The sequence below is a fragment of the Fusarium fujikuroi genome, chromosome FFUJ_chr05 (assembly GCF_900079805.1).
Source record: "Fusarium fujikuroi IMI 58289 draft genome, chromosome FFUJ_chr05".
NCBI lineage: Eukaryota > Fungi > Ascomycota > Sordariomycetes > Hypocreales > Nectriaceae > Fusarium > Fusarium fujikuroi.
Genome location: NC_036626.1, coordinates 1,243,377 through 1,263,438, shown reverse-complemented (window position 1 = coordinate 1,263,438; position 20,062 = coordinate 1,243,377). Strand labels below are relative to the sequence as shown.

At 49.0% G+C, this 20,062-nt stretch overlaps 4 protein-coding genes; 2 read left to right on the top strand and 2 right to left on the bottom strand.

Moving 5' to 3' along the window:
• Positions 1–3,612: 3,612 nt before the first annotated feature.
• FFUJ_07165 (related to galactinol synthase) lies at positions 3,613–4,630 on the top strand (the record flags this gene model as incomplete). XM_023577387.1 has 2 exons in its annotated part: positions 3,613–3,658; positions 3,708–4,630. The coding sequence occupies 2 exons, from the start codon at positions 3,613–3,615 to the stop codon at positions 4,628–4,630; spliced, it is 969 nt and encodes a 322-aa protein (XP_023430466.1).
• A 563-nt stretch (positions 4,631–5,193) lies between these two features.
• Positions 5,194–11,941, bottom strand: FFUJ_07164 (related to sporulation protein SPO72; the record flags this gene model as incomplete). XM_023577386.1 has 3 exons in its annotated part: positions 5,194–5,211; positions 5,261–11,701; positions 11,768–11,941. 3 exons carry the CDS (start codon positions 11,939–11,941, stop codon positions 5,194–5,196), a joined length of 6,633 nt encoding a protein of 2,210 aa, XP_023430465.1.
• Positions 11,942–13,136: 1,195 nt separating this feature from the next.
• FFUJ_07163 (related to anon-37cs protein) lies at positions 13,137–14,940 on the bottom strand (the record flags this gene model as incomplete). XM_023577385.1 has 3 exons in its annotated part: positions 13,137–14,017; positions 14,066–14,651; positions 14,788–14,940. The coding sequence occupies 3 exons, from the start codon at positions 14,938–14,940 to the stop codon at positions 13,137–13,139; spliced, it is 1,620 nt and encodes a 539-aa protein (XP_023430464.1).
• A 2,227-nt stretch (positions 14,941–17,167) lies between these two features.
• On the top strand, positions 17,168–18,882 carry FFUJ_07162 (related to acyl-coa dehydrogenase, long-chain specific precursor; the record flags this gene model as incomplete). XM_023577383.1 has 4 exons in its annotated part: positions 17,168–17,989; positions 18,045–18,321; positions 18,387–18,495; positions 18,546–18,882. The coding sequence occupies 4 exons, from the start codon at positions 17,168–17,170 to the stop codon at positions 18,880–18,882; spliced, it is 1,545 nt and encodes a 514-aa protein (XP_023430463.1).
• Between the last annotated feature and the right edge of the window lie 1,180 nt (positions 18,883–20,062).

Genomic DNA, 20,062 nt, shown 5'->3' with positions numbered 1-20,062 from the left:
CCTTATTTTAGCGACTACAGCGTTGATCCCGCTAAAGGTAATGGAGTGTGGAGAGCAGGTACAAGTCGGAAGCTGAGGGTGCTTCTGATAGAACCGAAACAGAAGGAAGGGTTGTGTCAAACAACTGTCACCCTGCAGCACATCCATTCCAGGTATTGTAACGATTGATGGGATTTCAAACCGCTCTCTTCGCTGCGAAACATCACGCTGTCAGAAACCTCTAAATATATCTCTTCCGCTTCGTTACAAACAAACAAATTAATATTGGCATCAGCACCAAAATCAGCAAGGATGCAAAGCAATGACCATACCATAATATCATGGCAGTTCCCGACTCGGCGACGAAATACCGAATGCCGCCCGGTGCGAACAAGGTCCCTCATGCAAGTGGCACATCATTAAACACACCAAGGGTTGCTAATAAATACATGTTGAGATCCAATCAATTGCCTTGAAATACGCAGGCTACTACAGTACAGCACTTAGCATTCACCGTACGGGTCAGCTCATATAGGGAGGGTATCACTGCGTTACTGATTCCTCATCAAGCCTCACGATAGGTAGCCGTCCCCAGCTTTCGTTCTGCTGAGAAACCGGGTCCTTGGTCCACCCCCGGGCTAGAAAGGAGGCAACGATGGAGCTTCTTCAAGTCGATTTCCAGCTCGATCACTTATCGGATCATAGCTTGCTTGAGCCGTCAAAGCCCGAAAACATCAAGAGAGAAGTAGAGTTGAGGTTGAGGTAACCAGCTATGGGTGCCAATCACATCAATACCCTGTGCCTGGCTCAGTGTTTTATGAAGAGATAACAGTATCAGATCAGAGGAACAGTGGCGCCAACTTACGACAACTTTAGATACTGTGTGCAATGCTATGCAAAGAGTGTCGCAATGTGCCGCCGGAAGAATCGACATGGCACCATCCTCACAACCTCCAAAACCATCACTACAACGAAATGCGTGAGTGGAACTCGTTGAGCTTGCAGCTACGTACTCTCTATCTAGGTGCTGTAACTTTAGGTGGGCCAAGGGTTTGCAGAACAGAACAACGCCGCTTTAACACCCCCTGCCTTACACTCAACTTTTCGTCTACAGCCAACAGTTTCCAATGGCTGCTGACGAGTCTCGGCAGGGGACTCTGATCTGACGCACGTGGATTGTGCCTGTCGCTCTCAAGATCGCCATTCTTTGAACCAATTGTTGATCTAGCATTAACAGGGCGGTCAGAAGCCAGCTGTATGTACTGGATACACTGTTTTGAAGACGCCTCTTTTTGTTACGCGTTGATCATTTTGCTGTTAAGTTCGGAACCCGATTACGCAAGACCTAGTCTTAGTCAATCTGGCTGCAATATCATTATGATCTCTTGAAATGAAGCCAGCCACTGATTACTTTCCGCTTCGCGTTTCTGACTATAGATCACGCTGATCGTGTAGCTTAAAGCGGCATGGTAGGGATTTAGTGTATGGCAGAGCGGCACTGAGCAAGGCCTGAAGAGCGGGAGAGGACCCGTGACACCCCCAAAGCTGTCAGTGAACAGGGAGTAAAACGTCTCCTGGTCCACGATTAGAAACCCGCCAACTCGGTCGGTTGCTTGAAGGTCGGAAGTCCCCCTTGGGCCGGGGAGACAGAGCGGACTCCGTAACAGATAGTCCTGTTTCCTACACCTAGATTGGGCTTTCTACCGGCAATTACTCCATACTTGATCCCTTTCTTGCGAATTGAGATTTTGAATTGCCTCGGCTCAGAGCACGGAAAACCTCCGACGTCAGAGATTCGGCATTCAATGGTATCAGATGAAAGATCTGGAAGTCACAAGAACTGATCAGGGCGAAGAGCAAACACAATCGAGGCCTAGACTGGATCTTGCTCCTGGGTCCTGGGCTGACCCGTGCATAAACTGAAGACCGTGTGAATATTGGGATTCGCGCGCGTCTGAGATTGTTGAGCTGCTCTGGCGGCTGATTTCAGCTGCACAGTTCGGATTCCAGAAGGAATTCTCGAGCCAAATCCAAATGAGACAGAGCTAGAACCTAGACCATGAGGGCTCAAACGAGGGGGCGATTGCTATTGTTGGAATTACGGCGGCGCCGGTCAACAAAAATTGTTGAACGGGGCCTGCCTCCAAATCTTCCTCACCTTGCCTTCACCGTAAGAGCTAGGCATCGGGGGGTAAGAAAACAGCGAACCTTGCTGTGGGGTGTGAAAATAAACTTAGCAAAAATCATCCTAAACTTAGGCTATATTACCCTAATTCTTTTTGTCATTTAGGATTGAGGTCCTGTGTTTTCTTTCCCCCCCTAGCTAGGGCCCCTAGTTCTCCAAGGATGGCGGTGTCAAGGTCACAGCCATGTGCTTGACCGAAAACAGAGGCAATCGGATTTCCTCACGTTTCTTGAAGATACACGATTACGAGTTGATTCAGGGGCTGATACCAGGAGGTCATGACGACGCTCAACAAAAACAGACACAGTATGACATCTTGAGCATAAACAAGATCTGCCAATCAATCTGTGGCTGTATGTCTATCATGATGCACCGTTGTGTTATCTCGGAACTTTGTCTTTGGTTGTCAATGTCAGGAACTGCTATGAACCCCAAATATGAGATAACGACTAGAGGTTGCCGGGATACGATATCAGTCTCTCGACGTCGAACAGCTACGGAGCTGCAGTCTATCATTTTCTGAACATCGGAGGGTTTATCTTGTGTTGGTGGAGGTCATCGGTGCACCTAATTGCAGGCTGAAGCCCATGATTGCTTCAGTAGGGATCACCGTGTTACGACCAAGAACTTATTGCCGTCAATGACCATGGCAGGCCGACATAGGACAGTCATCGGACATATGGCAGCTCCCTAGTCCAGGACCTCGGCTTCTAGCCGAAAGCCTAGGAAGAACAGTTCAAGAAGAAGAACATGACGGACATGATGTCCGATTCGGAAGACAAATTACGGAAGAGTCACATCTGATGCTCTTGGGCTGCGGTATGATGATGGCACTGGACCCCACAGGGTATGATGAAGAATTCGAGGTTCGATCAAGACGTGACAGCTTGGGCTACCTATGCGACGTCGATTGATTAGATTCAAACTTTGTGCCTTGCATCTGCTTTGCATACGCGAAACTCTCTCTACAAATCTTATGAAACGATAGGAACCACATCCTTCAAGTGAAGAAATAAGGATGAATAGTTCCACGGGACTGTTGACTCTGGTCTCTGATTATTTGCAGGATCTGTGATTCTACATTTTCTTCTCCAATCGAGGCTACGGACCAGATCGTCAATGGCGTCACTGAAGAACCCCAAAAATACCCCGCCATCGTCAGGTACAGCATCTAGATTTGGACATCGACGACTCATGATATGCGCCTTTTTGTGTACGAGAGTGGGAGAAGATGACTTTGAAGTAGAAAAAACATCACAGAATCTGTCTTTTTTCACCCTTTCATTGAAATCCAGCGTCTTTTAGGGTTCACAAGGAGAATATACTGTTGCTTATCAATTCTCGATTCTGCTATTACCCCTCCCCCACTCCAACTAACTCTTGCGATATCGCTTGGAGGCAATACACAACAACAGACCTTTCTAGGACAAATCTTCAGGCTTCGCAAGATGACAGACTCAGAATCTCGGAAACGAGCTGTCGACTCACCTAAAGGTAAAGAGGCCAAACCATGCGCAGCACAAGTTCTAACCCACAATCTCAGTCTGGACGAGTCTTATCACGAACCTGGATTACTTGCCCGGTCTTCTCACCCTCGAACATTCTCTTCGCGTCACCAAATCTCGCTACCCTCTTGTGGCGTTGTATACCGATTCGTTCCCACCTGAAGGTCACGCAGCTCTCCGTGCTCGTGGCATTGCCGTTCAGCACATTCCATACTTGCTACCAACTAAAGGCAAGGATTACTCCAATGACCCGCGGTTTTACGATTGTTGGAGCAAACTTGCGCCTTTCTCTTTGGTCGAATATGAGCGCGTCGTCCAGCTCGACTCGGACATGCTTGTTTTGCGCAATATGGACGAGCTGATGGATCTCGAGCTGGATCCTCCTTCGATTGCTGAGACTGGTGATAAGACCGTCAGCAAGCGTGTCTTTGCAGCCGGTCATGCCTGTGTATGCAATCCCCTCAAAAAGCCTCACTACCCAAAGGACTGGGTTCCTGAGAATTGTGCATTTACCTCACAACACTCGAATCCCGATGCCGCGCAAACTGAGGCTGCTGACCCCTCAGTCGGACCCTTGGGCTTTATGAACGGTGGTTTGCAGGTCGTCAATCCTTCTCAGGGCCTCTATGCGCAAATTCTGGCGCATATGGAAGCTGACGCCGCCAATATGGATTTTGCAGACCAGTCACTTCTCTCAGACTTGTATCGTGAGCGATGGGTTCCTTTGCCGTACATTTATAACGCGCTCAAGACGCTACGATGGAAAGGAGTCCATGATGCTATTTGGAGGGATGAGAGCGTCAAGAACATCCACTATATCTTAAGCCCCAAACCTTGGGATGAGATTAACGAGAAGGGTGAGTGGACGGGTAAAGAAGAGAGTCACAAGTGGTGGGTTGATGCGAACCGTGTCAGAAAAGAGTCGGAGAAGGAGAATGGCGTCCCTGACGATGGCTTTTAGGGAGATTGGGACAGTGATGGTATTATGAGCATGGCGTTTGTGGCTAGGCGATAGTTCATGCGAATGAGCTGAAGGATACACAGGTGTTGAATGTAGAATATAAACAAGAAGCTTTGGGTAATCCACCCTTTCATTCTGTTACAGGTATCTATAGTATTAGATCCAGTCCCAACAATAGGAAACATCCATAACACAAAGAACCCTCCAAGTAGTAATAATCCAACTCCTAGCTAAATGTGAAAAGAAAAATCAATCAACGCATGCCTGTCCACTCCAGGGTCTATGTTGTGCATCTAAATGCATGTCCTGTTTTTACCGATCTATCACAGACGAGTGCATGCAGAAACATGCCTCTCTCTTAAAGAACAAAATATGCCTTTGGCCCGAGCACCGTTATATGCAGAGTTGATGGTAAAACATCGAGATGAAGGTGGAAAGGACACGGAAGATCAGAGACACCTGTGATACTCCGATGTGATTGGTATCTCAATATCATTGCGCCATAATATGTTGCCCACGTTCGTATCGTGTTCTAGATAAGTTGAACGAGCCGACGAAGCGACTTAGTATCGTTTGTATTTCTGGCAGTTTGTTAGTCAAGCTCGTTGGAACGAATTCACATTGACTTACCTCCTCAATTCTTCGTCTGTTGTTGGGATCAATCGAGTTGGTGGCTCCCATTAGAGTCTGTCCGATTGCTCGAGTGACGCCGACGGCAGGTCTGAAAATGATCGTTGGTGCTCGCTTTAGCACAGCCTTTGCGGCACCAGTAGCTGAAGAGCTCTCCATGACCTCGCCAGGAACTGCAATGATGGCATCGCGCACGAGATTCACATCTCTGGCAAGAGATCGGTATCCGCCCCGAATGCCTGAGATGACGCCCGTAGGTTGATCTGCATAGAGAGAAATTTGCCTCTGTTCTTCAGGGTCCATGTCATCCTCATCCCAGCCCTCGTATGCTTGTTGAGGATCTGAAAGCATGCCCTCGGCACCTTGTAATGCGTATTGTGTACCAACAGCGAGCTTGGCACCCAGCTTAACCAGTTCGGTACCGGTCGTGCGAGCAAAGGCTGTGGCACCCTTCGATATACTGCGTATCACGCGCCCATCCTTCTTGTACTCGCGAATAGGCACCTCAACAAGGTCTCTGAAACCGCTGCCCACATTGACAAGGGAACGAACAGGCGCCAGACCAGCTAGAATACCAGGAAGTTGGTTTGCCTTGACATCAGGCATCCAGATATCGTTGAGGGTCTTACCAAGCTTCTCAAAACCCGAGATACCATAGATGATGACATGGCGCAGAACCATTCTCGCCTCTTCGAGAACGATGAAGTTCATGAATTCAGTGGTGTGCCCAGAACGGAGACCAGCATAGTCGACTCGCTTGGGCTTGAAATCGAGCTTCACTGCTACATTGTTGACCTCAGCTCTCTGAAGGAAGGGTACATCACTTTTTGACGTGTGAACAGGCACCTGGTCATCCTTGAACTCGAAAAATCGGGTGATGAAATCAAGAGCATCTTGATCCACATGCAGCCTCAAAGGGAGTAAGGTCGCTCTGAGCACAATCTCAGACGCCTCGAGTGAGGGCTGTGGCTTGACATTAAGCAGTTCAAGATGAACCATGCTAGTGCCCATTTCTCGCTCTCCCATGTCCTGGTCATAGGTTGCAAACTTCTTCCATGTGGAGGTTGGGACGTGGTCGAAAATGTCCAGGTTGTCAATGCGGATATCTATGCTGTTGAGAGTTTCCCCTGAATTTGGCGGAAAAACAAACAAATCTGCATCAACACCTCGCAACTCGAAGGTGATCTTGTGATGCTTGCTGCGTTTGAGTTTAAGTCGCTTCGACTTTGGTTGACGAGCACGTGCTGTCCTGTTGGTAGCAGAAGTGAAAGCCGTGGTTGCAACCGATTCAGTCTCTGTTGCATTGTCGTTCAGGCCTTCATTGATAGCTCGAGACAGTTCTTGGGGATCACGGTTTGCTGGGATGCCGATGTAAATAGAATTAAAGAGAAAGTCTCCGATAGCCTCTTCATCCTCGAGCTCTTCCTCATAGACCTGGACTTGGCCAGCACGGGCTTGTCGTTCGTATGCTTTGGCTTCAACGTCCTGAACTGCCTTCGTTATGACATCTCGTGTGTGAACCCAGTCATAGCCGTCAAAAAGGTTCCAGATAACGTGGACATCTCGTACGGATACCTTGACAGGGCTGCGCTTCACCAAGTCGCTGGGCGCCCGATCATAGCTGTTCTTCTTCGAATTCCAGATTTTGGCTTTGCTGTCCTTTGAAGCGCCGCTGCCATAGTAGTCTTCCTGAATCACAAGATCGTCAGAGTCAACTGTTTGCTGGCTTGCTGAGCCAAACCCGGTCAGTAGTACACCCTCATTGGTGTCTTTCATCTGGGGCCCAGAGCGATGTGACCCATGTGAGATAATAGAGCTACTCGTGGCGTCGAAAAGCTCCTCGGCGACTGGCTCCTCGTCATAAAATTGTGACTGAACTTGCAGCGGGCTGTCTGTGTTAAAGTCGGCCTCTGAATCGCTCCCAGCCATCTCTTGAGCACCAGCAAAGTCTTGGTCAAAATCGTACTCTCCCTCAGGCCTACCGAAAGCTTCAGCCGAAATAGAAGCGAGCAAATCCTGCATGGGGACCACATCTGTAAGATACTTGTTCTCTTTACTCGGCGGAGTTGGTGGTTTCAGCGCATTGGCCAAAGAGATCAGAGTTTGTGTCGAATCAGCGCATGTCTCCAGGACAAGGAGGTCATCCTTGAGTTCAACACAAAGTTGCTTCTCTCCATCCTCGAGTTCCTTCACATTGACTACAAGCTTGGCGGATGATATGTAGCAAATGTCCACATAACCTCTGGCGCACATATCCGCTACCTGACGAGATGTTGAAGATGAGGCGCGCGGTCTTTGGGTGGCCGGAAGTTCGCTTGTTGCAACTTCGGCAATGTCGTTGATCAGCAAGATGGATGACTTATTGATGGTGAAAACAGCATTGGTCTCCACGTCTTTGGGCAACGCGGCGACAAGATGAGCATCTGTTAGAGCGATCACCATCTTCGAGGGTTGGCCTAGCGGGTTCAGTCCCAAAAGGCAATCTCGGAAGCCAATATCCAGAGTCATAGGCTTCCCGCCCTTGCTCTTGTCACTCGGAGAGCCAGGCTGTCCAGTTAAAGCATGATGCGCTTGGTCACCAAGGTTTGCTACCGAGGCAGCAAGGCTGGCTTCGAAATCTTGGGGTGTGGCATCTTCTCCAAGCTCGAGAATATCCATGATCGTAGGGACGCGGTACTCAATACACAGATCTTGCATCTTCAGCTTGATGACAGGCTCGATCTCGTCACCAATCATCCGCGCCATCAAGACAGGGCCACGAACCGAGATTTCCTTGACTCCATATGCTGCCGTGCTAACCAGCTCTTCTGACCTATTTCTCCTCACGGAAAGATTGTGTATAGCTATGGCAACAAGTGAAGGGACTGTGATATGACCTACGTGAAGATCTTTGATGTCCGCACCGAGGTGGCCAAGCTTGCCACCAAAGTCTAGACTCAGCGCAACCTTTTGGATCTTTGCCAAGGTCAATAAGCCGGGTCGGTCATCTTCGGGCAAGTATTTCGCGACTGTAGAAAGCTTTGCAACTTCCTCACCAAGGTTCGGTAGAACTGAAAGCTGGGACATGTTTTGAACGCGAACATTCACACCATCAACCGACAGTCTGAGTACGGAGCCCTTCCTTCGCTGACGCAGCAAAGTATCAACCATGATCTCGTCGTTATCGCCATCGAATTGATGCTTTGAAGGGATGATTAGCTCCAGGAGTTTCTCGAGATCTGAATCGTTAGGGGTTGTCAAGAACTCGACTCGAACTGTGGTGATCTCCGTGTTGATAGGAGGATCTGCAGTTGAGTTCTTCAAGTATGGCCCTGTTATTCGAACCATGCCGCACCCCAATCCTATAACCTCGTCACGGCTCACAGCCTTAATGGAGCTAGTTTCTACCAGCATGCTGCAGTCTCTGCCGATGAGCTCCACATAAGAGCCTCCAATGCGCACGTTAATCTTATTCTGCGATGCCATGGATTTGTCGTTCGGATCAACTGGAGTATCGAATCGAACCCCTCTAGGCTTTGGTGTGGGAGCAGCTGGTTTGGGTGTTGGTGCAGGGCTTGAAGCCATCGAAGCACTCATGTTAAGGAAACTACTAAGGCCACCGAACCAGCTGAAAGTCTCGTCAAGCCGTCGCAGATCAAGTTGGAAAACCAGCGGTAGAGTCTGGACATCTATCTTGGTTTTGTCGCCTGATTGAAGGATTTCGATTCCAATATCAGAACCTGCCGATAGAAATGTTTCTCTAACAGATGCACTCATGGGTTTGCCCTTGTCGAAGGATATGATGTCGCCATTTGCATACCCAAAGCGGAACTTCTGCAAGTCAATCTTGGTCAGAATAGCTGGCTGTGTCGCTGATTTACCCTTAATGACTGGCGGTGTTGATATCTCAGTCTCGGAGATGGAAACAGTCAAGTTTTGCAAGGTTGTGTTGAGCAGAACTTCTTGGTCGAAAAATGGCGATGGATCCAGATCCATATAACGCTCAGGTGTATCTGAGATCCCTCCCAAGCGATTGATAAAGTCGAGTTTGATCTCCTCCAATGTTATTTTGAGGTTGGGCATCTTCTTTGAACTAGTCTCCTGCTTTGTGCTCTCAACTGGGGGCGCATTCTTGTCTTTCACAGCATCCAGCAGCTTCCCAACAACCATCGCTAGTAAGAAACCCAACGAAGCGTCGAATTTAAGGTTAATGGACGAAAGGTTCACCTCTAGTGTTTCGTCATTTTGGGACGCTCCTGATGCTGCCTTGTTCTGTTGCATGGAAGCCCCGCCATGCACTGAAAAGGCACCTGGAGCTTGAGGGTATGTAGACCGTCCCATTGACTGCGAGAGCTGGGCTATAGATTCTGGTGATGCAGGCTGAACATGCAAATGCTGGTGTTGTGATGGGATATATATCGAGATGGTTTTCAGATTTAAAATCTCCTTTACTAGACGCGTTGGTCCTTTGGGAGTAGCAGCACCTTCCTGTTGTCTGGTAGGCGTACTGCGATTTTCTGGCTCAGCATCAGTAAGGCATGCCCTTGAAAATGCAGGTTCTGAAGATTCGCTATCTGAGGCATCCAGTGAGAGTGAGGTATCATCCTTCCGATACATCGAGTGTCTCAAGGTAGTGGATGGTGCGATGGCATTCCCTGAAAGATCATCTTCGTCGTCGTCATCTTCCCAAGCGCCGGGAATGAAAGGCTTCGACTCTTGTTCTAATGGTATAGTGGCTGATGCCTCTTGTAGATCTGGGCTCGGAGGCTTGGCATCTAATGTCTGAGGAGGAATCGCTTCTGACATGTCGGGCTTTGTATCTATGGTGTCTGGCTCACGCTCTTCGTTTGCCACAGGTGTATGCGCCGTCGTAGGTGGAGTTACTGCCGCCTCGACTGGCTCAACAGGTTTAGCTGGCTCAGGAAGTTGTTCCACCTCTTCGGTCAAGTCATCTTGGGGTTCCGGTGAAGGTGTATGGCCATGAGAAGGAACTGGTGGCAGAAAGGCCGCTGATTGAGCGTTAGTCTGTGAGAAAGCGCTCATGTACATGCTCTCTGCTTCTTCATGTGTGTACATATGAGACTGTGCCAGGTCTTCAGCCGATCTCGCACCAAAGCTCTCACTTGAAGAAGTCCGACTGAGGTGCTCATTCAAAACACCCCTCCTAGAAGCTTCCAAATTACCTTGTGTCGCTGGCGTCTCGAGTGTAGGTGCAGACCTGGCTTCTCGTTCTGCGATCGTCCACTGAGGTCTCTCATTCTCCAGCGCTGTTGAATGAGAGCCAGGCTCTCCAGGAAGAAAGGTTGAGTGAAATACAGGTTCGTCGTTGGGACTGTTACTGAAATCGTGATACATCGATGCCCGGGGGGTTACGGGGCTATCTTCTGCATCATCATCCTGAGGGCTTGAGAATTCGTAAGGGATTCCAAGTGCGTCCTCACTGTCTCCAAGAGGATATTCGTGCTCTGGAGACTCGTGATCGATGGGGTATTCGTCTCTGAGGCTCTGCTGTGAGCCAGCCAAAGAATTATCGGACTGAAGACTCTGGTGCGAATCCGTGAGACGCTGATCGATGCTATGTTGCGAAAGAACTGAGGGTTCTACTTGCGAAAAAGCTGGCCGTGGTGAAGATTCTTGCACTTCTGATCGTATGCTTCCCTGCGATGATGTCACGGATTCTTCGTGAAGACTGCTCAATGAAAGTGTAGTAGTCTGGCGTGACGGCGGATTCCTACTCATAGCTGGAGAAGAAGCAAGCGATGGCGAAGTGACGGAAGGCGATCGCGCCAATGCAGAAAAGACATTTGCTTCTGAAATGAGGTACGCCCGTACGTTTGACAATGAAACATGACGCTTGCCCTCCTTTGGTACAATGGTGGGAGACCCTTGAGCGTTATCAGACGCCGTGGTAACACCTTCGACATCGATGCCCTCAAGTGCAACCTGAAAAGACACCAACTCAGTCGTAGTGGTGTTTGGTTCAACAGGCACCTCAACGTCCAGCTGAAAATTAACACCTTTTATCCTTACCTGCGTCCGGTCGACAATGCCCTGCAAAAAGTCGGCCAAAAACGCGGGGAGGGAAAGGGCTTGGCCTGTTCCATATGCCAAATCGTCTTCACTGCCATCATCGCTCATAGCGATGGAAGCGCCAAGATCCTGAGTTTCGGCGGCCAAAGCATCCTCGAGTTTCCTTCGCTCTGATCGTGGCTGCGTTTCAAGGAATGATTGCGCAAGGTCGACGGTGTTCGGTACGGCGGTGGCCTCTTCGGGTGTTCTGGTGCCTGATGAACGAGGCGGTTTAGATTCCGCGCCTATGACTTGCAGCGCAATATCAACACCGTCGACCTCGACTATTATAGGGCTTGTGTAGAAGTCCATCGGGATAGTGACTCGCAGAAGCAAAACCTTGGCTTTTTGCAGCCTGAATGTGTCTGGAAGCTGCAACAGCTTGTTGAGTTTCTATGGCAGAGCGTCAGTGACCATGATCTTCTAAGCCGTTGATGGACGCACGGTCATTAAACCTACCTTTAGCTTGATGCCAACATCGCGAAATTCGAGGACTGTATTCCTCCCTATCGCCAAATCTAAATTATCAATATCGAGGGCCTCGGCGTCGAGAAGTTCCAGTCGAGAAAGGGCATATCGTAGCAACCTCTTTGGCATAGAGGAGCTCCGGAAAGACTGGAAGAGGGTCGCCATGATGCCGTCTTTCGTGGGATGCGATCGAGTCGATGGGCGGCGGAGTGGCGATGACTGCCCACGCAGCCCGAGAGGGAAGGATGATAGAAGACGACAGATGAATATCGACTATCGAAATGGTGCAAGTTATCGACAGAGTATCGCTGCTGTCTACTAGGCAGAGGCCTACGTCGGCGTCTATCAGTCGGTAGCTTGAGGACCCCGGCCAGATGCGGGGCCGTAGAACATGTTTAGAGGGAATGGATGAAGGCCATGAGAAGAAGCTGTAAGAGGAGGAGAAATTCGCTGTGAGGTCGGGTAAACTAATTAAGTTTGGGAATGTGAATCGTGGCAGAAGTCAAGGTTAAGGCACCAACGAGGCTGAAAAGGTTTGGTTGATACAAATCTGAGTTGAGTTAGAGAAAAGAACCGTAATAAAGTAAGGTCGGTCGAGGCACATTTCCCAAAGAGTCGGGTCACCGTCACAGACAGCGTCACACAGTCACGACTTGCATGGGCATGGACCATGGCTGAGACGGCAACGCGCGGGCGAGTGGGGGAGATAGACCTCCAGTGGACCCTCTACCGCCAAATCCATGCGAGCTACAGGCGGTAGAAGACCTGGAAGAGACCCTGTCTATCGCCCCTCGAGGCGCTAAAACACTAACACATGAGGCTCGTGACTCGATTTCAAGGATCGTTTCGAGCGGTGCACCAAAGCAGCTGGTCCATCATGTATCTCCCGAGGGCATCTCGTAGGGCGTCATTTGACCCGTGAATTGCGCTTTTAGTGGGTGATACGACTCGCGCAGCCTCTACTCTACTGTAAGTTGGGGAACTCAATCGATAAGGTCGGCTCACCATCGATCAAATTGTGTGCCGCCCGCGTCATGGATACTACAATCAATGTCTTGATCAACTGTGACGTGGTTTGCTCTGACACATTTTGTTGGAAAAGATTGCCTTTGCTGTTTTGGGTAAAACGGGTGAGTCAAGGCTGCTGCAACTTCACCTCAAACAAATGCATCGTCGATCTCTATGCAGTCCCTTTGATAGCCTGAGACAACGACATATTCACTGCTTATCACGCGCATACCCTTGCCAAGATTTCTTTAATGGCCGTTTTAGGCATCTTGTCTATTGCTACCCTAACCACAAACGATTGACGGTGCCTCTTCTCACTGAAGAAACCATCAAGTCTTCAAAGGCCCCTTACTTACTTGGATCGTCCATAATAAGCCTCCGCTATTCTCTTACCAACAGCCTCGCCGCTCCAGTAGGCTCCAGTCGCCGTGCCTAGGCCAACAAACGGCGCAGTGTGCTCGCCTGCCAGCCACAATCCATGATCCGGCAAACCCTCTCGCATTGTCCGGATATCGGCATCACCCTCTTCTAAACCAACCTGGAAATTACTATAACTTCCGAATCCTGACAGCTCATCGTGAAGCCAATCTGTAGCCATAAAGCCAGACGGCTTGCAGTCAGGGTTACTATCCGAGTAATGCGGAAGTCGTGAGTAATATGGTTTAAAGAAGTTGAGGAGGAACGCATCCTTTTTCTGGGGATCCGGTATCTTCAGTAGCTCGCTCGTAATATACTGCGACTGCTCGCCATATGTGTAGAAGAGAAGTGTTGGATGTGAAACTGTTGGGTCCAGGCTAGCAAGTTCCACGACCTCTTGATTCCATCGTCTCGGGTTCAGATCAGGAACGTAATTTGGTGAGAGCCATTGCACAAAACCCTCTGCTTTTCGGCTGCTACCTTCTGTACCGAGCCAGTAAGGGTTGGGGAAGTTGATGTAGACCTTCTCAAGGCATCCGTAACCAATGGCATCGATTGCCTTGGTCATTCGAGCAGGTAGCGCAGGCTCAAAAGCGTCAAGGTTTCGTTTCAGCCAGCCAAGGGGTGCAGTGACAACAACTTCGTCAAACTCGAGTGTCTGGCCGCTCTCTGTTGTGACCTTGGCCTTTTCCTCAGGATTTGATCGATATGATATCCTATCTACCTTGGCCTGGAACTTGATCTCGGCTCCCCCAAGAGCGGGTTTCGCAACTTCGTCAAGAACCTTCTTATATGTGCCGGCACAAAATAGATTCTCTGGTTCGAGTTAGATGATCGTTTTCATTAAGTTCGGACTCAACATACCTCCTTCTATACACTCTTCCAACCAAAAGAACTTCAGACTTTGTCTATAGGCAGGACTTCCGATAAAAGCACCCCACATCTCAGATATTTGCATGACAATGCTTCGTATCCTTTCGTGGTCGGCTTCAGTATCAGGCACCCTCTCCACGACCTTTTGAACAAAGAAGTCGTGAAGACTTTCTTTCGAATCGATGGCTGACGAGTTGCTATTGGAGTGCTTGAAGGCGTCCTGGATAATATCCCACATGATAGTGGAGTATTTTTCACCATCTTTGAGGGACAAGAGCTCGCCAGACTCGTCAAAGACACAAGACGTTGACTCCCAGTCGCTGATGGCAGTATTCGTTTGCTTGGCCAGATCTAGCATTGGGTTATCGTTGGTTCCATGAATCCAATTGGGACCGACATCAGCCAAGTGGCCATTTGGAAGGACCTCTTGATGCAAGCGGCCACCAACTCGATTCCTAGCCTCAATGATAGTGACTCTGAAGCCATTCTGAATGAGAATATCTGCACATCGAAGACCAGCAAGACCAGCACCGATTACACCAATGTGTGGCTTTGAGGTCTGATCACCACCCCAACGCTGTAGGCTTGTTAATCAGCATTGGCTTCAAGGTATGCAAGAGGCTGGAATGAAACGGTCACCGTTGAATAGCCATAAGTGGCGTCCAAAATGAGACATTTAACAACGGTATGTTTGGTGCAAATTCTGTACATACCTGTTTCAAACTATCCATGGTGACAAATTTCTTCAAGATCTTATCTTGATCATACCCAACCCGAGTATGTGGACGGGTAGACCAGAGATCCTGGTAGATCTTGGATGTGTGCCTAGCGGCAGGGCTAGTGCAACATATCGAGTAAGCATCCATGCTGAGATATTCAAGATGTATGGTCGAAAGATATGCGTTTAGGAATGGGTGTAGAGCAATGGTGAAAGAAGGATAGCTGGACTTCCAGTAGAAAACAGGATCGAGATACGGAGATATAAGAAGGGTATGATAGGGCGGGGGATACAGGTGTAGCCCAGAACGGAGGGATATAAGCCTCAACGGTTGACAAGGAGGTCACCAGGTGCCAAAGTCATGTCAGGCAAAAAGGCCTTTGGCCACCGAAGTTCCCTGAGAATAGATGACAACTCGTAACAGGCTAGATACCGTGACGATGACGATCACGAGGGAAATATATCCACCGCACAATGGAGGGAGGGAGGGAATGACCGTGTGGTGTCTCGGGTGTGTTAGCTCCTACGATGTTTAGATCAAGGCAATTTCTAGCCAATGACCTAGTTGGAGATAGTTGCGGCAACCCGAGCGGTTTGCAAACTTCAGATAACGAAGAAGAGCCAATCGCGAAACATCAATAAGGACAAAACCCTGGTGTCAACTGGCGAAACCGATGAGAAGCGGGCGCAGGGGCAGACGCCGCCATGCACGCCTCGGTGCTTTAGCATGAGCTTTAAACTCGACTTATTCACATCGCCATTGGAGCAACCTCTTTGGTAAGGAGGCTCGGCAGTATGCAAAAGACCAAAGTGAGGCGGGCATGGACATGGCTGTCACGGATGCAGGTCCAGGGTTCGCAAAAGAGCAATAAACTGAGAGTGAAGATACACAAAGAAAAGCCCGCAAATAACCAAGCCAATGGCAGCTCTGAACTGCTGCTCATGGGAACATGGGATAGGACAAGACCCGTCGTTTTGATATAGAACCAAGATGCCCCTCAAAAGGCCTGTGCAGATCCAGATTCAAATCGTGGATCCTCCCGTTTGCCAAGCCAGACTAGTTCAGAGAAACGGCGGCTGTAAAAGCGGTTCGTAGGTGTTGAGTCGAACGCAAGCAGGGTCATGTAAGAGCGAGGCAAAGTGATAAGAGAAAAACGAGGGGTGAGAACTAAGACTGACTGGACTGATACGTACTTGAGTAAGAATCGAGGGTGCAAGTGAGATAGAGCAGGATGAAAGAGAGAATATCGCATTACTCTTCAAAGAGCTTATGCAACATAAAAAGAATACATTCAGGCTCAGAGGAGAAGATTCTGAGGCAATCCCAAGTTTTATCTTTCATCGGCTTCTAGCGGCGTGGGGCCATGACTAACGCGATTCGTCGCAAAGGGCAAGAAACTTGATTGCCTGCTTCGTATTTTGGCATCCGTCTATGAAGCGTTGACATTATCGCAAGATAGAAGCATTCTCGAAAGTAAGCCCTCGAAGGATTTGCCTACGAACCCATGAGACTGTCAAGCCGTCCTGTCCAAATACCCAAAGCCCCTGGTCAGGTTGAGCTAAGCGGTACGGAGTTTAGGATATAGAGATACCAATTCAGGAAGCATTGTCCTTGATGACAATCTGTTGCTTGAGTAACGAGAGCGAGTCAGAAGATGCTATAGCGACTATCAGGTTTCGAAGGATGGAGTTGAGCAGCTTGTAATGAGCAAACTCAGCACAGTCCCCCTCGAGTGCTAAGCTGCGTCGCCTTTTAGTAGCCAATCAGGAATGAAATCAGACGAGCGGAACATGTATAGTCTCTTTGATGATTTCTTGCAAAAAAAGTTACCTAGGGGATCAAGCAGATCCTAACAAGTGTTAGTTAACGACAGTTCCTAAGTTCCAAGTTCCTCGTGTAATGAAGCTCAAGCCCCATAACATCAGACCATTCGAGAGAAGGACGGTGATGGGCTTTTAACAAGCCGCGGGTAGAGACCTCGCTTATTACTGGTAAGGAGTTGTCGAGCTTCACTACCGAGCTGCCCGAGGAAAGACCCAAACTTCGGTGACCCTCTATCATGTCTTTACCTTTTTTTTGGTCAAGATTCAGGTCATTCCATCATGTGCAAATGCGTCGGCCCCGCCCCCACAAAATGGAAGTCATGCCGCTGAAGCCAATGGGAGACTTTGTATTTCATCACAGTAGGCCCACTTAGTCGGTGCCGAGGTTCAAGGTCATCCATCGACTGGGGTAATGTGTGAGTGTCTGTCCGGGGGCTTGAGAACAGCTAAAGCGAGCCAAACTCCATCCATTCAACTTCAACTCTGTTTCTCACTTGTTCTTCTATACTCTTGCGATATCTCGCCTCGCCTTAATATTCCAAACCACAACCATGAGCTCTCCTACAGATACATTCTCCCGCGAGGAGGTCCGCTCCCATACAACCGACGAGTCTCTCTGGTGCATCATCGATAGCACGGTCTACGATCTCACAGACTTTGTCGACGCTCATCCCGGTGGTGAGACTGTCCTAAAACAAGTCGCCGGTCAAGATGCCACGACCGCTTTCTACAATCTCCACCGACATGAAGTTCTCACAAAGTACAAGGACCTCGCCGTTGGCACCATCGAGGGCGAGAAACCCCAAGTTATTACCCCACAGCCTGGTGACCTCAGCAAGGTCCCCTACGCCGAGCCTCTATGGCTTGCCGAGCCCTTCCGCTCACCCTACTACAAGGACAGCCACAGGCGGCTGCAGCGCAAGCTCCGAGAATTCGTCGATAGTGAGCTCTACGCGGAGGCGCAAGAGTGCGAGGCGACTGGACGATACATTAGCCAGAAGATGATTGATCGCATGAGCGAGCTGGGCATCTTACACATGCGTATCGGGCCTGGCAAGCATCTCCACGGTGTTGATCTCATGGGAGGCGCCGTCAAGGGTGAGGAGTTCGACTACTTCCATGACTTGATCGTGGCACAGGAGCTTGCGCGAGCTATGGCTCGAGGTTTCGCTGATGGGAACATGGCGGGCATGACTATTGGACTGACAGCGGTTCTCAACTTCGCCCGCGACGAGGCATGGAAGAACAAGATTGCCAACGAGGTCTTCAGCGGCAAGAAGAAGATCTGTCTCGCCATCACCGAGGCCTTTGCTGGTTCAGATGTCGCTGGATTACGCACAACTGCTGAGAAGACACCCGATGGCAAGCACTATGTAAGTCAATTGCTGCTTGGAGATGAAAGATGAAGCGCTCACACAAACTACCTAGATCATCAACGGTACCAAGAAGTGGATCACCAACGGTGTATGGTGCGATTACTTCGTTACAGGTGCCCGAACCGACAAGGGCTTGAGTGTCTTCCTTATCGAGCGTGGCGAGGGTGTTGAGACCAAGCAGATCAAGACCTCTTACTCTACAACAGCTGGTACAGCTTTCGTGACATTCGACAACGTCAAGGTCCCCGCCGAGAACATGCTGGGCAAGGAGAACAAGGGTATCCAGGTCATTCTGAGCAACTTCAACCACGAGCGATGGTACATGGTTTGTAAGTTCTACCGCCTCCCAGCTACGGTATAACCATTCAGATCAGAACTAACCTCTATTCAATAGGCGGAAGTCTTCGTTTGTCACGATCCATCATTGAGGAGTGTCTCAAGTGGAGTAATCAACGTCAAGTGTTCGGCAAGTCGCTCATTGATCAGCCCGTCATCCGCCAGAAGTAAGTTCTCCTAGACCCTCCATATTTCCTCAATTCCTAACACCGTCCAGACTCGCAAAGATGATCGCGCTCATCGAAGCCAACCAGTCATGGCTCGAAACCGTCACCTACCAAATGTGCCACATGCCCTACTCACAACAAGCACAGCACCTTGCCGGCCCTATTGGTCTGCTCAAGATGAGCGCCACTCGTGCTGCCCACGAAGTTGCCGACGAGTCCGTGCAGATCTGGGGTGGCCGTGGTATTACCCAGACTGGGATGGGCAAGTTTATCGAGATGTTCCACCGAACATACAAGTTCGATGCCATTCTCGGCGGTGCCGAGGAAGTGTTGGCAGATCTCGGTGTGAGACAGGCCATGAGGAATTTCCCCAAGGCTATGTTGTAAGACTACGGTGCAGTGTTTCAAGGTGGTTATACTTTAAACCATGTATTATTGGAAAATATCCAGCAATTTATTTCTTCTTGTCGAACAGAAGGACATGTTATAATAAATTACTTGCTTAGCTCCGTTAACGCAACCTTGTAGGTAGATCCCGAGCAAAACTGGTAGATACTTCGCATCGGTGCTTACAATGTTGTGTTAATACACCTAAAGTCGAAGGACTTAGCTTTCTGCTATGTGTTTCAGTATTTGTTGCCGCCGCCTGCCAACCTAAAATCGACAAATGAGTTGGCGTACCGGGTTTCTCAAAGTTTGCGCGTTAGGGTACCAGCTGTCCAGCTCTTTGAAGCCTACGTCCTTACATTATGACTGAACATGATCTTCTTGATAAGTTGAATTACTCTTGAGTGTATTGCATCTGCTGTAAGTAAGTATTTCCTTTACGGCAGTGTTTTCAAACTTGCTATATGTGTAGATAGGCTCCATCTCAAAGGCAGCTGGTCCATGAAACTGGCCCTCGCATTTCCAACGTCTTTATGAGAATGGCCAACATGCGTCGTGACTTCTTCATTCACTGGATCTCTGTCAGTACAAAACAGATTTCAGTTGCAGCTGCCGCTCGTGGTGGACGATCGATGCCCAGGAGAAGGACGCGAAGGCCAAACTAGAATTATAACCAAGCATTGGTAACTATGTACGTTTACAGAAGTTCTTCCACTAAGTAGATCAAAACCGGGGAAAACAGTATGAAGTAGTATATGTTTAACATGAATGGCTTCGCTATGCAGTTCTCACAAAACAACCAAAAACTCGATCTCAATCCGGCGATCGCAGCCCCTGGAAATCCCTCTTCGCTCTTTGAAAAGCCCGAAATTAGTATTATCCAGCCAAAGATGTCGAAGAGTGATCTCGTATACATTACTTATTCCCACAGGTTGATTGAAGGGAAAGGGGCGTGCAGAATGATGGTTAGTTCTCTACCAACAATGAAGGATTATGAAGAGAGGCGTTTGAGATGTTGTTAGAGAACAAGGGGTCAAATACTAAAATATCAAGTGGCTTTTGAAAAGACACCAAAAAGACCAAACTTGGATTCAAATTGCATTTATATATTATCAGCCTGAAGCTATCTATGTCAAGACATGCATGTGTGGCGACTCTTCATAGATTTCCAGCCACGATG